The following is an 18,124-nucleotide window of genomic DNA, read 5'->3' as shown; positions in this document are numbered from 1 at the left end:
CCACTGCCACGCCTACTAAATTAAGATATGAAATTGAAATTTTTTTCATAAGTTTCTTTTGTAAGTTAATTTATGTGGTTTAAGAGTGATTTACTTATGAGTGTTTTCAACATAAAATTTTGAAATAGGTGGCAGCTTTGCACAATTTTTTCACCATAAGTATTAGAAAAATGTATATTTCTTGAATATTCAGATTTTTTTTATTAGCTTGGAGATTATTTGAATTTTTTGGTTTAATAATTTTCGAACAGGTGGCAACCTTCTAACTACTGCTATTTTTTTTTAAATTAATAATGGCACAATAAAATATATTTCGGACATCCTAATTAAAGCGTATACTCGTATTGTGACGCAATTTCGTTACGTTACACAATTTCGTTGCGTTGAGAAAAAAATATTTTTTTTTGTAATTTTTTCCAACATTTTTGCCAGTCTACTTTAAGCTCTTCACACGTCTATATTTATTAGTTTTTTATTGCAATACTTTGAAATTACTTTACTAGGCGCTGAGGGTTGAAGGCTGATCGCCAACACAGCGCTACAAGTAAAACAATTAATCTTCAGTGGCTTATCGTTGCTGTCAGAGTGGCTGCTAGAAGTAATTTGCGAGCACTCGCATACACGCATACACACTTAGTTAGAAAAAAGTAGTGGAACAAAGGCAGCAATGGCAAGTGTAGTGGTATTGTTATGCTTTTACATATACATATAAGCTAAATCAAGCACTCTTTACTCATACACACACATATACACAGTTAGTAATAACACTGCTTATAAACTATAAATATCTATTAATGCACAATAGTTGTTGGCAAATGATTATTTATGCTTTTGTTTTCAGCACATACGCCACGATGGCTGGCAAATAGAGACAATGCACACTTATACATAAGCAATTTTTTTGTGAGCTCTGTCAATAAGCTGTTATGTAACGACAGACTCGCAAGTTTTTATGTGTATGTATTGACATCAAGTACTGCTTAGGCATCATTGCGGCTATTGTCTAACTTTTTATCTAGTTTTTTCTTATTTTTATTAACTATTTTTTATGCTTTTGTCTCTGCTTACATAGCAAAAACTGAATTTACAAATATCTATACAAATGTAGTATATATCGACACCATTATTTTAAATTTATATACTAATAGCTGTAATTAGCTCGCGATTTACGCTATTATACTAAATGCATATATAAAATATTATCAAATAATAATTTTCTCCCTTTCCGCCTTTTATGGTATCTATGCTGTGATTCATAACTAAAATATCGCAAACGATATTTCATGCAATAAAAAAATTTCGTACTGTTTCAATAAGCGCGTGCAACCAGTGGTGTTGAAACCAAAGCACTGTACAGTGCGAAAGCTCTATGTCATGTGAAAGCTTCATGTCGCGTTAAAGCTCCATGTCACGTGGAAGCTCTATAGAATGTGTAATTTACATTGTTTAGGAGTGACGAGAAGTACAGGGGATTTAAATATCCAACTACTTCCACGAAAGACCACGAAGGATCCACGGTTCCGTATTCTTCATTTTGGCCATCTTTATTTTATTTTTCTTGCGGTAGGGTGATTTTATTATTGTAGCGGAGTATTAATTTCATTCTAATGGATTTTAGCTTCAATTCGATATCTCTCGCACTTTATAACAGTTGCGTTTTATGAAGCCTGTGACTATCTAAACAAGCAGTGATACCACGCGCGGGTTGACACAAGCTCTTATGGAAGCTTATGTTCGAAACCAGGCTCATCAAAAATCAGCAACTTGTCTCAATTGAACCTTTAAGGCAAAAAAAAAAAAAAAAATAAAAATAAAAATAGGACGGCGTGCATTGAACGTACTTGAAGAGCTGCCACGGATTTAACGAGGCGGGGGTGAGACCAGTATTAGCCTGCCAGTCATTTCGGTTGATGCTACTATTACCTACTGAGGTGATAGAATACTGCCCTCACCAGTCCTTTGTCAAACTAATCCATTCCGGGTTTCCAGTACACCATAATCAGAATCTTACTGACCTCGATTATGATGAGCGTTTATCCAGGTTTTTCGTCAAGTCCAGTGGCGCTTATCGATCTGTTATTGTCTAGTCGCTTTGTTGCCTGCCTCTTATAGGTGGTTTCTACATCCGTACAGCCCCGGTAGGGGTTGTGGACGCTTATTTAAAGGCAGCATCTTTTCACCTCTTCGCCGGAGCTCCATTGGGCGTATGAGACGTTTTGAGCCAAGCGCTTCTTTCTTGCAGCTTTTGGTCGGCGCCTACGCCGCTAATGCTTGACTCCGGTAGCAGTTGAGCTTAGCCTTACCTCGGGTTTTTATGCCGTGAGATAATACAGAATATTTTAAAATTAATAAGTTTTTCAATTAATTTTGTTTTCAAGCCTAACTTCTAAGCAATATCGAAAGCCTAACTCGACTTCTTTTGACCTTAAAATATTGAAAATGAAGCGATTAAATTCAAAATGGTGTGTTGTTTAACCAAATTTCATCCACTTAAGTGACTGCAATGTATCAGTGGGCATCACAGGAATGCTCTCTAGTGCAAACTAACTTCCAGAGGCCTGCAAAACGAGCAAGACAATAACAAACACATGAAGATAGTTGCAATTTTTTGACCAGACTTATTTACACAGACACAAATAGGCGTGTTTGTGCAACAAAAATCCGTTAAAATGTTGCAGTTAAAATAAATATTTATGCAAATACAAAAACACATACACACGTTCACATTGTTGTTCACAACAACCAAGAGCACAGGGCGAGAGTGCATTTAAATAAATATTTACAAAGTCGAAATGCAAACAAAACGCACATGCACACAACCACACATGCATCAACAATATGTTTATTTGTTTTTTGGGCTGTGTATGTATGTGGCAACACGCAATGCATTGTTAAATAAGTGAATAAATGAGTGAATAAGCCCACTTGTCTTGCTGGTATTTTATCTCGCCAACGCAGGCGTTGCAACAAAATCCATTGAGAATACATTTATATTGTAGCAAATATGTTGCTGCGTGTATATAGGTATGCGGCTGCATGCCACAAAAGCATAAATGTTAATAACAAACACAAAAACAACACAAACACTTGCAAGCAATTGGCCGCGATTGACGTGTGTATGTGTGCGCGTACGCTTATTAACACACGCATGCATGTACATAAATCACGCATACATATGTATATTGGCGCTATTAACAATGCCTTTCAATTGAAATGCTATCAAAACCACGCGAATTAATTTCAATTATCCTTTGAAGTGAACAATTGAAGTGGAAATTCAGGCGCATGTTTGCCGCACGGCTTTGTCGCGTTTGTATATGCAACGTATGTGCATAAATCTGTGTGTTTGTGTGCTGTCCTGTTGTAATTGAATAGCATGCACGCTTTCGACATGTTGGCGCAGTCAAGTGTGCCACATGCTGACGCATAGGCAAGATTAGGCGTGTAGTCTCAAGAGGGGCTTTAGCGCTGCAATAAAATATTGAAAACTTAAAATATTAAAATAAATAAAATTATGATTTTGAAACAATTGAAATATATTGCACTCACACGGACATACATATATAGTGTACTATAAAGTCAAGCGGAAGCTCAGTAATCACTGTAATGGGTATATGGTGGCTTGGGGAAATGGTAAACTGATTAGTTTGATTTTTATCTTTAGGTTACATAAAATTTCATTAAGATACAAAGAAAATTAGCACATATTTGTGGAAAAAAGTCAACCGGATGTTCAATAATCACCATATCCCATATGATGGCTAGGAGAAGCACTGAATTTTCGCATAAGATCATATAGTTGTTTGAAAAATATGCATGCTTGAGTTCAATAAGATACGATGCAAATTGACAGATTTTTACGACATAAAGTTAACTGCAAGTTCACTAATCACTATATGGCATATAAGGTTGCTAGGAGCAATACTGAGTCGATTTTGTAAATATTTAGTACTAAGCTATATTATTTTCAGAAAAATATGTTCACTTAATGTTATTAATATTTGTCGAATATTAATCGATATATGTGGCTACTTAACTGAATGATCTAAAATTATTATTATTTTATATTTATGGCTGCTATGCAAAGTGTTGAACCAATTTGATTAATTTTCAATATCAGGACATATTATTGTCAAAAAAATATGCTAAATGAAGTGCATTACGATATGCTAGAAATTTATCGATATATTTCAGCAGTTCATTGTATCTTTGAAAGCAAATACATTGCATATGTCGCTTAATTAAGGACCTGATGCGATTTCATCCTGCTTTTTATTAAAAAAAAAATACTTAAAATAATATTTCTATACCATTTAAGCAATCAAGTTCTCACCCATATATGCATTGTGACAAAAAATACCCAAAAATTGTTAATGAAACCCAAAATATTGAAGTATTCATAAATATTTATTTTTTCGCCTTCAAAGTAGTTTACACCAGCTGGAACAATTTTTCCAGCCCTCGACACACTTTTCACAAGCACTTTTTTTGAAGGCCTTGAGCTCCTTCAGCGAATTTGGTTTTATATCCTCGATCGTCTGAAAACGGGTTCCATGGAGCGGCAATTTTAGATTGAGGGACAAGAAAAAATCACATGTAGCCAAATCTAGTGCATAAGGTACTTGATCGGTGGTATTGATTGCGATTTTGTCTTTAAACGCGAAAGTGCACTATCATAGTGAAAAATCCCTTTATTGTTCTTCCACAATTCCGACCGTGAGAAACTCATATCTTATCGGTACTTATAATGCTCTACATGAATGTTTGATCGGAATTCGCACGATCAAGCATGTTCAAAAAGACCTAAATAGGTCTTGGTACTAGAGATGTTGAGCTCTCTTGCCTTCTCTCTAACTTTTGCCTAATTATATTCAAGCATAATTTTTATTTTTTTAATATTTTCATAAGTTGGAAAGGTTGGAGGTTGTCCAGAACGAGACATGTCTTCAACGATCTCTCGACCGTCTTAGAAGTTTTTGTATCACTCACACGAAATTCGGCTGAAAATATAAAATTTGAGACAAATTCTTTGTTCGATATTTTTATCCATTGTAAAAATTGCAACGAACTACTGAGGTGTACCGTCTTAAGCAGCTGCAGTAAACAAATTGGTCAACAGATCGCACTGATATTTGGTAAATAAGGTTCTTTCCAACTTAGCAAAATTAATTTTTTGGAAATATCATTTACCTGTGGTATTTAATATACAATTTCCCGGTACTTTGAATATCATTAAAAAAAATCATGTATTTTTTATGTGATAGCAAGGGTAATTCTTACATACATTTTCGCTGTTTTAAGAAAATATAATAATACCCAAGCTAATTGTATATTCACCGAAAATTGTTAAGATATCTCATCTCTTAAGCGAGAAATGCGATGTAAAGTCATCCCGAAGTTCGAAAGTCATAAAATTAATTATTTAATTAAGTAAATGGTTGCGAAGGGAAGTAATGAACATATTATATTTAATATTACTTATTTTTAGTACTATATCACAATGAATTATTAACAGCGAAAGATGCCCATCTAATTGAAATAAGTTATCCTATATATTCACTTATATTTTGTGTATTCAATTTTTTTAATAGTGGTTATCTGTGGGCTTGAAAAGATTAGTGCGATTTTAATCCTATTTAGATGAGAGTTGTCCTAAATTACGCTCATCATACCTACAAAATTTTTCTATTGGAAAAAAAGTACTAAGGAGTTTGAAATAGTGCAACTTGGAAAGTAGGCATGTCATAGTTCGATTTCACACATTTCAAAGCCATAATATGTTAACGTTTAGAAACTGTTATTCACCAAATTTGATTCAGATTTGTGGAACTACTCCACTACACAGAGTATCATGATCTCACCTAAAAGAGGGTGCTCTCGCGCCCATTTATCATTTCTTTATGAAAGTTGGTATACGAAACCGATGTATTATATATTTAATATATAGTGGTTCGGTTTTATGTAATGCTTTTGATGATTTATTTAAGAGCACTTTTAATAGTTACGAGCATAGCCTTTAGATGTATCTATATTTGGCACGGTTATCAGCCGATTTTTGCCATTTTCACACCATGTTATGAAATGAAGAGAAATGTTGCTAGGAAGCATAATTTGTATCACCTTGCTGGTTTGTGACATATACAAGTAGCTCATGAAATTCTCATAAAATTTTCTACAGTGCGGGCCACGGCCAATTTTCAGAAAAAAATGTCGTCATGCATGACTATATCCCTTTAATAATATTCATTTGTGTTCGTATTTTAAAAGCAATGCAGTATTTTGCGGTTAACGGCATTTATAGGCGTGGTAATGCACCGTTTTCACCAAACTGCAAATCTAGAATACCTCATTTTTCAAGATTCGTCGACATACGAAAATCAATTAATTTTGAAAGTTTTCTTTAATTATCATTTTTCCATACGCTCGCTTATTTTTCCTACAAGCACGGCTTTTCCGTTTCAAGTATTGTTTACGTATCTAGATGCTATGAAATCTTTGAAATCCACACTTCTATTGTAGTTCGCTGAATGGGTGTTGTTGCACACATAACAATAATCAGCTTAGTATGAGGATTAAATGTTGCCCTAAGATGCACATATAAAGCATGTTCTTGTGTGTTTGAGCATCTGTTGTTTACATGTCTTTCATTATGTGTTTGCATTTGTAACGATTTAATTTGATTGAAAAGTTTTACGGCTGTCACAGATAGGCAGCCCTGTGTTCAAGTATGCATGTATGTGTGTTAATTGTTGTTATTGTTGCATATGTGTTACTGATTTTACAAATTAACTGCTAATGAGGTTATTTGTAATACGTCGAAATTGCTGTTTAAAGATGTCAGACTAAAACTTCATTAAGGAATGTAAAATTGTGAGGCTATGAGTAAGCTTGTGTGAATACACATATTGAGGATAATTATCGTGGAGTAAAATACAAAACAATGTATCTTCAAAAAAAGCGAAATTGATTTTTTTATTGCTTAGAATACACTACATCATATTACATATGTATATGTGCATACAATTTTCAGCATCCGCTCGGAGATATAACCAATATATGTGATCTGGTCTACGAAAAGGGGGCCTAGGAGGCAAAAAATCTTAGTTGATTTGGCTGGAAGATGAGATGCTTTTTCACGCGATAGAATCCAAAAAGTCATAAACTGGTTTTCGCACGTTAGCTCCCTTTTCGTAGACCAGGTCACATATAACCATTTTATAACCATTGTATAACCATTGTATAACCATTATATAACCACTTAATAACCAAAACTCAAATTTGATTCCCTATGAGTGGTTTCTATTATAACGCTTTTACTTCGCCTATAAGCTTATGTTAAGTGATGTTACGTTAAATTGCATTTAACGTGACGATATACATATATAGGAGTACATAAGCAATAGATACTAACAAAAGGCCGTTAAATGATTAATTGAAGGCACTGAAGCAAGGAATGCTGTAAATAACGAATATTGGTTCATTTATTTAGTTATAAAAACTTCATCGTAATTTAACATTAATTTGAACTCAGCTTCAACGCTTTTGTTCGAGAGATAAATACTGATCAATCACTTTTCTATACGACTTAACAGTTTTGTGGTCAAGGCAGTCACTTAGTTAGAGAAAAATTTAATGCTTTAATAAAAATAATAGAAAAGTGGTTACTTGGGTTGCAACAATACTATAACATTCTTCACAAATACAAAAGATTCCTTACAAGAATTTCGATCAGTTAGTTTTTATCTTCAGTACGTATGCTATAGTGGTTTGATATCGGTGATATCGACCATAACGTCAAATGAGTAGCTTTTGGTATGAAAAGGCGCAAATTCAATGAATCTTCCTAAACAAGCCAACAACAAATACGGAAGCAATTCTTACAATTTTGGCAATAAATCAGTTGAACTTTAAGACCATTGTTTTGTGGTAGAAATTATGTTCACAAATATTTTTTGCTCTTGCGTGGTGCCCAGTAGTGCACGTGCTCTCAAAAAATAAAAAATAAAAAAAAACAGTGAACAAAATTAGACAGTTTGGCATATAACCATCCGCCACAGAATCATACTAGTGTGTTCGTGTGTAATATATATACTTTATCCTCTCAAATATATTAAATTTTTTAAATGTTTTTAAGCAGCGCTCGGAAATTGAATGCGCAAAAACGCCGGGAAATATTTATAAGCCCCTGCGGCAAAAACATGTTGGACTAAGCACAAGAGTACAAGTGAATGGCGAAAGTAGCCACAGCAATTGGCAGGAAGTGCGTCAGAGAGTGTAGAGAAATTGAAATTTAGTTAGTGGGCAGCGGCTTGGACAGCCTGCCGGCGTTTGTGCTGGAGTCATGTGTCGAGGAAGCGAAGAGGCAAAAAAAAAAAAAAATTTACGCAGTGAAATTTACAAAAAAGAAAAAAAGACGAAAAATGGTAATATTGAAAAAACAAATCAAAAAAGATATTGAATTAAAATAAAAAATCAATTTAAAAAGAAATGTGTATAGAAAACTAAGAGGAAAAACAATTATAACAACTAAATTGACAAAAAAATTTAAAACCAACCCAACTGCAAAAAATATGTTTAAAAATTATTTTTTATCTTTTGAGCAAGATATGAAATAAAAACTAAAAATCAATTTCTAATTATTAATATATTATATGAAACATAAAAAACTTAAAACAAATTACAATTATCTTTTACTTTGCTTACTTTTTTCCAATTTTTTTTTAATAAAAAAATAATTCTTTTAAATTTTTTTCATTTTTGAAAATAAAAAAAATATTTGAATACTTCTTTTGTTGTTTTCAAATTTTTGTTTAGATTTTTTACGCAACAATTTTTTAAATTCACTTTTTACCAAATCGCAGCATTAGTTTTAAAAAAGTTTCTCTCACGTTTTCCCAATTTTTTTTTTTAGTTTTAGTTTTTTACCTATTATTATATAACATTTTAACATTTTTAAATTTTTTTAAAAATTATTTTAATGTTGTTTTGTGTACAACATTTTTTTGTAAATTTTTATTTAATATTTTTTTTAATACTTTAATATTTTGTTTATAAAGTGCTGTTACTGTCTCTTATACACATCTAGATGTGTATAAGAGACAGCATTTCAAGTAAACAAAAAAATATATATTTTGCTTAAAGTTTTGTTAAGATTTAAATATAATATATATATTTTTTAAATTTGGATTTGAAAAGAATAAAAGTGTTTTTTTTAATTTTATAATAATTGAAAAAAAGTAAAGTTTAAAACGTACGAAGAATTGAAGAATATAAAGTCAATTTATTATGGAGAAAGGGCTGAAAGAATTTATGCATCTAAAGTTCTTCAGCGACTTTTTTTCTCTATTTAATCTATTATTTATGTAGGTATATATCTGCATGTGTTTCTTTGTATGTGCTTAGGGCGCCGGCTAGGCGCTTTTCAAAATCCGAATGAAGCTACTCAGCCAAAAGCAGACAAGGCAAGTGTGTACACTTGAAGTGCGCAAAGGAGAGAGGCGAGGGTTGTATATATTTGCATAGAAAACACGTCAGTATGTTTGTGTGTGTATGTTAGGATAGGCGTCTGCTATGAATAATGTATGTTTTACTGTATTGTTGCGCTGTTGGCTTGTATGTAGACGCGCATATACATGTGCGTGTTTGAAAAGTGCTGAGTCAGCATGCTAAGACAACACACAATAGCCTTATACATAGCCATAATATATTATTTTTTATAACGATAAATAAAAAATAAACGAAAAAAGTAGCGACTGAGTCAAGTCCAGAAAAGTTACAAATAAATACAACAAAAATTACCAGAAGACAACAAATCATGCTGACGGCGTTCTAACAAATAAAGTAACTACAAAATGCATGAGACGGTGTGTGCTGACTATTTTCCACTGCTATAGGAGGCAAGCAGCGACATAGTTAGCCTAATGTAGGCGAAAAAAGCAAGGCACAAGAGCGTGTAGTCTGGCTGCTGCGAAAACAAAGCTCGGGTAGTTTTTGGCGGCGAGGCGGCGCTGTTGCCGGACTAGTCTGAACTACATAGGTGTCTGAAAAATGGTTAAACCTTGCAATTGTGCCTCTTGTTGGACACAAAGATAGGGCGTATAAAAAATATGTTGGAAATATAGACATCAGCTGCACATTGCTTCTCTAGAATTAATAAAAAGTACTTTAAACTCTATGCACTCTTTACTTGAACCGGAGATACAAATGAAATTATAGAAAATATTAACTTGCAAAAAAGCATTGTCTGCACCTAACAAATTTTGTAGCTGAAAATCATCAGGTACAGATCAACAGATGGTAGTAGTACAGTAATAGTAATTCTATCTATCTATGTATGTGTYAGCCTGAGTAAAGCGTGGACGGGTCCGCAGCCGCACTTTTCTTGTAATTAAAAAAGAAAAGCAAAATTTCCCGCAAATGTCGAGAATTCGGCTAAAAAAATGAAATTTTCGGTTGAGAATAAGTTTGTGGTGCAAACAGATCTCTACAAATATTTTGTTGGGTTAATGTTGACAGAAATGTATAAGATCGATATAAAAAGATTTAATCGACCAGTGCGTCACCCTAGAGACATCTATTGGAAAACAGCGGAAGCAAGTTATACATGCATTTATTTTATTCAAAAAAATGTCAATCAAAACTTTTTCAAACAAAATACTTTTTTTCATTAATATAAACTTTTCAATGGGAACAATTCTATCAAAAAAAATTTTTTTTTTTCAATCAACAAATGAAAGAAAATTAAAAAAAAATATTTTTTTCTTATTCATACTAAATTTTTTTGGATTAATATAAATTTTTCTATCAAAAAAACTTTTTCAATCGGAACAATTGGTTCAAAAATCAAAGAAAAAATATTTCAATCAACAAATGAAAGAAATTTTTCAACAAAAATATATTATTTCTTTTTGCATTTCATTTTGAATTAAAAAAATTTTTATTCAAAGTTTATTTGTTCGACTAAAAAATCTAAAAAAAAAAATTGTTCAGGAAAATGTAAATAAAATAAATAGCAGCTGCCATATTAGCTATTTCAAAAGACGTTTCATATGTATGCTTGTATGACAGTGCTCATAAAAGCACAAATTGTCACTTATGCAGCTGTCTTTCCTTAGCCTTTTTTTATTTTATTAAACTTGCATCTCACCGCTCACGCTGTCACTTAAATTCAATAAAAAGCTTTTTAAATTCTGCGTATTTCTTTTTCACAAGAAAAAAATAACAGTTATTCTACATTCGTTTTTCATTTTTATTGCCTCCATTTATGCATTGTGATTTTTTATAAATATGTGTATGTTTGTATGTATTGTTATGTCTATATTATAATTTTTATTTGTTCATGTGCGTATTTAATTGCGCACACGCAACTCGCAACCCATTTGCGTTATATTTTGTTGTGTGCCATTTGCCATTGTATGACTGCCTACAAAAGTACGCACACAAGCGCATTCACCTCTACATAACAGTACTGTTATAAAGTATTTCTTGATTGTTCACATTGTTGCTGCAGTTGTGCGCGCACACTTTACCCTCTGCAACGGCGCATATTTGCGCATACTATTACACTCATTGTAGCAACATTTATTGTTATTACTGCGTACGCACACCCGCCTGCACTACCTGCATCGCATCCATGGCCGAGAAACGGCGAAATTGCTCATCAGCGCCACACTTAGGTCTGCAGTTATAATATACACTGTTTTATTGTCTTTTGTTTTGTGTGTGTGCGGTGTTTTGTTTTTTGTTTAGTCGCTTTACTATTAATATTTGATAAAGGGGTTTTTTTGCTTTTATATGCGCTTTGTTTGCCGTTTTGTGGCAGTTGTGTTTGTGTATATTGCTTTTGTGCTATAATTAGAATTTATGACTGGTCTTTTTTTATTGTAGGAGCATTCTTGTGTGGTATATATGCATAATATCTGTTTATAATATCCCATAAATAATTTAGAAATCTTAAAAATTAAAGTAAAAAGTATATTTTAACTCCATATCTTAAGTAATGTCTTTAGTATGTTTTAATAACACACTTTAGTGACATATATTGCGAGTACAAGTAGTGTTACGTTGCGTATGAGTAACATTTAACACTGCAGATAATGGCAATTGGCAAGTTACAACTCATACGCACTGGTTCCCCTAAAGGTACGCCTTAAACACAATTTTACAAAACAGAATAATATTAGAGCTTAATAGTTATCATTTGTTGAACACTCCTATGAACTGAGTTTATTTGAGGACGGAACTATGCTTCAATCAAAAATTCTGCAAATCGTTATCAACTCATCTTTAGGCTTCTCTTCTCTATTACATATATCACACTATTAAATATCATTATACGAAAGTCTAAACAGCGTTGATAAGCCAAAAGTAAATGTGTTTAGAGTTCAGTTATAGAAAATTTATTTTAACTTAAAGTTGACGTTGAAAGTACACACAGTTGAACTTCCTTAACTCAAATTTCTATAACTCAAAATTCTTCATAACTCGATCTCTTATATTGATAATTGAGGACAAATTTCATACGAATTTCCTTCCATAAATCAAATTCTTTTTTTTTTTTTTTTTTTTTTTGTAGATTCTGGTGTTTCGAGTTAGGAAAGCTCATCTTTATTTCTTATTCATATATCTCGACTAAACAATTTTTTATGATGAAATGTAGATGTGTATAATGTGTAAACTCATTTTTGAAAGAAATTTTTCTTAATATATAGTAACTCTGTTCCACAATTTTTGCCGTTTTCTGAAAAATTGTATATTGATACCGCTGTAATATGATTGGTTGGAGAAGAAAAATTCAAAAATTAATTTTTTACCATTAATGCTTTTTACATAGCTGGCAATCCTGTTCATAATTTTTTCCGTTGTATTAATACCGTTGATGAAAGAAAAAAATAGTGATAATTCAAATTTTTTTTTTCTAATTAGATTTCAACCTTTCCCCACAACCTTAAATATGTGGCAATACTGTTCATAAATTTCTCCGTTTTATTAATATCAGTTAATGAAAGAGAAAATTAGTGATAATTAAAATTTAACACTCTTAGTTTTTTTTTAACAGATGGCAACCTTTATCCAAAACATTTTTTCAAATACCTTCTAAAAGTAAAATTACCGTCTGAGGAAAAAAGTATTTAATAATTTCTATAAAAAGTTAGAAGCTCTGTTTTAATTACCGACTAACTGTTAATACATATTCAAATATCTTCCTTCCTGTGCGTAAGCTCTTTTACGCGTAGTTTGGTGGAAATGCTATAATCTTAGGTAAAAGCAACTCTATTTTGTTGCTATTAACAAGATGAAAATTTCGTGCAAAAATTTCTTAAATCTGGATTCGTTCAGTTAGTTAAGGGAGGTACATAGCTTAACGCCCAATTTTCTTTTGATGAAGGTGTGGCAACTCTGAATAATATACATTAATAATTTATCAGTTTGGCAATAATTTTTATTGGCGGAGTTTTCCAACAGAAATCTTTGCAATTGTATTCAATTTTATGTTCAGACATGTGGCAACTTTCAATTTTCATTTTATAGTTGCTCAAATTTATAAAATCACCTCAAGTTGCTTTTGAAAAGGTAATAACCAACAAACTAACTCCAGCGTAGTACGGTGCGTATGAGTAACATTTTGTTGGAAAAAAAAAAATTGCTCTGACACTTTTTGGTAACTCATACGCCATGTAATATACTGGAATATTCACAAATAAGCAAAATATTGTAAATTTTTTTCACTTTTTACATTTTAGTCGTAAATTTTTTATGATTTTATTTTAAAACGCAATAATGATATTTTGCCCTCACACACATACTGTTCTGCCTGCTTATTAAGAAGTGATACTTTTGTACTTTTCTAGTTAAAAGTATAATTTTATGACACCTTCAACCTTTATTTATTCATATAACTGTTTATTTTGAAAGTTTTCATTATACCCCTCTGATACTTTTTCAGTATCAAAGCAGTAAATTTGCTTGGTAGATACTTTCCGTTAGTTGTTTCCACGTATCACGTGACAATTGACTGACGGCTGTCGAAAAATTTTTAAATTTCTTAAATGTTCTTCATATTTCGTATTTATTTCAGTTTAAACTTATTCACAACCCCGACTAACAGCGAAAGCTATTGAATATACATACAACCTAACATAAAAAACTAATAAATAACGGTTTCGACAAAGCGGGTTAGTTTTTGCGGCATGTACGCATACAACATGAAAAAATAACAGAAATCGAAAGAAATGAACGGCAACTTTATTTCCGCCTTTTTCCGCAGACAAACAAAAAAATTCATTATTTCACTTTGCTTTGTTTCAGCCATTTGCATTCTGTGCGCCAGCCAGCAAAGTTTTTTCATTAAAAGATACTTGCCTGTATTGACAGTTATCTATACGAAAACTTGTGCTGCCAAATTACATGTAGTGAAAATTTACGAATTTCCTATTCCTCCTATTTGTTGGACAAATGTCTAATAATTTTCTCTTTTTTGCCGCAACTTTGTTTTAATATAAGTTTTTACATAGGTATTGCCAGGCAATTTTTTTGCATTCTTGCCACCCCAACAGTTTTCACTTTATGGAAAAAATTACTCTTTTTTTTAGTGAAAGGGAAACTACAAGTAAATACATCCAAAAATTGAAGACACGTTTTTTTATTCAAAAAATTTACCATTATCAACTTCTACTATTGTATGTTTACTTTTTATTTAAAACTGTACTTTGTCAGACAGAAATTAATTATTATACTTTCCTTTTTTATCTGCATTGCAGGTTTCCTCTCATGGGACGTCGGTGATTGCCACGTCGATTTGGAGGAGGAATTGAATACGATCACGCAACACGCACCAGAGGGAGAGGAAGCTCGTCACGGTAAGTCTGATTTACATAAGTAGCTCACATATCATGAAAATATGAGGAAGGAATTTTTAGTTATAAAAAAATTGACTGCAGATTACAAATTATATTGGGGTTTTTATTCTCCCAACATGGTTATAAAATATATATAAATTATAGTATTGAAATTTTAGTACAAGAACAATTATTTTGTTTTATTGATGAATTTTTTTCTCTAAGTAAGACATTTTACAACGAACTCAGGCATACCAGTGCGTATGAATGACCGAGTTCAAGAAGCACTTCCAGCTAACCAAAATGTTGATCATACGCACTGCTTTGCATTAGAATTATTGCTTAACGAATGTGCGTTTTCTACAGTTTTGGAGCAGTTAGATTATTTTAGGAGTATTAGCTCATTGATTACTGGGGTATACCAGTGCGTATGAGTTATTAAATCTAATGTAACACTTTGACCTAACTATAAGTGTTGCTCATACGCACTGTACAATTCATTCTAAGTAAATTTTTTCTTTTTTAAAATTATTTTTACGTAATTTTTTTCTCTTACAGCTTTCAATTGTTAATTTTATTTTATTTTTCGCGTACTCCCTTAAGCGCTTTTAATACACGTCATGAAAATGTTTTTGAACTCTGTTGACACTTTTAATCCGAGCGTAACGCGAGAATTTCCACGAAAAGCGCACACTTGACGTTACGAAAACGCAGATTTCACACAGTTTCATACACATACTACAATGTTCTACAAACATAAAGTTTGCTCTACACCTGCTGACTGCTTGCACAGTTATTTGCGGGTGATCCCATGAACCCAACCTACAGTTTTGAGCACCGAGCATGCTTGACCACTGCCTTAAATATTAAGCGCATATTCTTTCGTGCCTTCATATTTATTTACACCCTTACGGGTGTATGCTTGTATATATATGTCTGCCTGTGAGTGCATTATGCCATTTTGTTTGTCATATTTTCAAGTCTACCCATTTTCTGAAAATTTTTAACATTTTTATACATTTTTCCATACCTTTTGTAATACCTCTACAACTGTTTATTACAATTTACTTTCAACCCTTTTCCGTGCCAATGTCGTTTTCTCATTTTCCCCATTTCCTATTTGCAATATATTTCTACCGAAACACACAAGCATACACATTTTATGCTTCTAGGAAATTTCATTTTATTTATTTATGTMTTTTTTATAATAATTTTTCTCTTTTCTCATATTACTTGGCGCATAATAAAATTAAAATTACCACAGCGTAAATAGTTGGCAAGCCAATATGCCTGAGTGACCATGTGGAAGGCATTAAAAAGTACAGCCGTGCGCATATGTGTGCGTCCGAGCGCATATTTTTGTATATTTAGTTTTCAAATGAGTATGCTTTTATGATTACGGCGCGTAAGTAAAGCATAAGCACAGGTCGTAGCGCACTTGAAAAACATACACACACTGAGGCCATTACAAGCCCACATATGACACTTAAATGGCTCTTGATGGCTGACGTGACTCAGCCCGAAATAATTTAGTTTTACTGCACTTTTACATAACGCCGGGTACAAAATATTAGAAATTTTGTTCTTATTTTATATACCCGTTATGTGTAGGGGTATAAGGTAGCATGTATATGTAGTAGATAGAGGACCTATTTAACTCTTCTCTCGAACATACAGAAATTGTAAGGCAGTAAATCCTCCGGCACACTTAGTGCTCTGCCATTTAATATAACGTAACCTAAGACAATAAGTCCAAAAAACATTAACAATAATTTGTCATATCTTCAAGTAAGATCAACACTGATTTTCTGCTAGAATTTATAAATCACTTGTTCTTTCATCAAAAATATTCAGTCAACCCTATATAAATATATTTAATAGATACAAAACCAAAAAATAAAATCTATAATAAGTATAATCATACATCACATCCTGAGCTTAATTACATACTAATATATAACTCTCTATGAAATATATGCAACTATCATCCGAGTGAAGAATAGTATTTTTTTAATTTTGATGGCGAGCTATTTCAAATTTACAGACCACTTAGTAGCAACCGCCTAACTAGTCCAATATCCAAAACTAAATACACTAAAACATGATAAATATTATTTGAAAATTAAACATCAAACTTTATCCAACTCAAGTATACCAACTAAGTATTCGAGAGAAACATATTGGAATGAGAGATAGAAAAAGTAAAATATTTTCCTAACCATGAAAAAGAATACAACAGATGTCGCGACAGTTCAATTATGAAAAGTAAGTTAATTCAAAGAAGTTCTAGTTTTTTTTTTTACCTTTAAATTCCCACTTTTGTCCATTCATAATAATGGACTTTACGTCCTTCTGCGATTGCATAATTATAACGTGACTTAATTCTACAGTTCAAGTTAGATATAGAGTCATCATATAGGTAAATAGGTGTACATAGAATACAATATATATAATTTATTTTGTTAAGTGAGAGCTCTAGATGGTTGATGAGCGGGAGTACCTCAGCTAACGTGAACCAGTCTATGTAAAAACCCGACTAGCTACACAACTTCCATTCGCCTACACAAAATCGGCACGCCTTAACAGATTGACAGCCACAAGAAGTCTAGATGGTGCTCTGCTCAGATATGTCACATGCGTGTATTACGGCATTCACAAGTGCGTATGAGCCTCTAACAGTGTTTTGGAGGCAATTCAGATAGTTTAACATCACAACTAAACTTTTTCTAACTATTGTACACGCATTTTGAAATATTTGTAGACTTATAATTGTGCTTAGATAACTGCAGGGTACAAACAGCAAATATTTTGGACTAATTAGCGTGGTAAGCGGAACTAAGCACATAGATTTTCCATAGATTAATAATCTTAAATGGAATAAACTGGAGCTCAAAAATTGAAAATCAACTCAGAAACTTTTCTCGGTTACACAGGCCTAGAATGAAATACGAGGTTAGGGACGAATGACAAATTTTAGAAAAAAAAATATTTATATAAAATCTGTCTCTTATACACATCTAAAATTTGTGTACTTATTTTTGAAAATGTATAATATTCATAATTTTTTAAAATCAACAAAACAATTTTGAAATAGTTTGAAATGTCAACCGAAAGTTAAAAAATTATAAAGAATAAAACTTGTATACCGATTGTTGAGAAAAACTAGTAAATTTCAAACCATTACAAATTTTTACAACCAAAAAACAGCGAAAATTTGTAAAACAAAAACAGAGATTTTAATGAAAAAAATTAATTATGTAAATATGATAAACTTCGAAAGATTTTAA

The 18,124-nt window shown here is 32.1% G+C and overlaps 1 protein-coding gene across 1 annotated transcript in view; it reads left to right on the top strand.

The window, feature by feature from the left end:
• LOC108972361 (microtubule-associated protein futsch) overlaps positions 1 to 18,124 on the top strand; it is a 159,603-nt gene that overhangs the window by 76,468 nt on the left and 65,011 nt on the right. The window contains 1 exon segment of the mRNA XM_018938913.1: positions 14,760 to 14,858. Coding sequence (XP_018794458.1) covers positions 14,760 to 14,858 — 99 coding nt within the window.

The sequence above is a fragment of the Bactrocera latifrons genome, unplaced genomic scaffold (genome assembly GCF_001853355.1).
Source record: "Bactrocera latifrons isolate USDA-ARS-PBARC rearing strain unplaced genomic scaffold, ASM185335v1 scaffold_4, whole genome shotgun sequence".
In the NCBI taxonomy this organism is placed as follows: Eukaryota; Metazoa; Arthropoda; class Insecta; order Diptera; family Tephritidae; genus Bactrocera; species Bactrocera latifrons.
The sequence above is the reverse complement of the archived record's forward strand: the minus strand, read 5'-3'. Positions and strand labels throughout refer to the sequence as shown.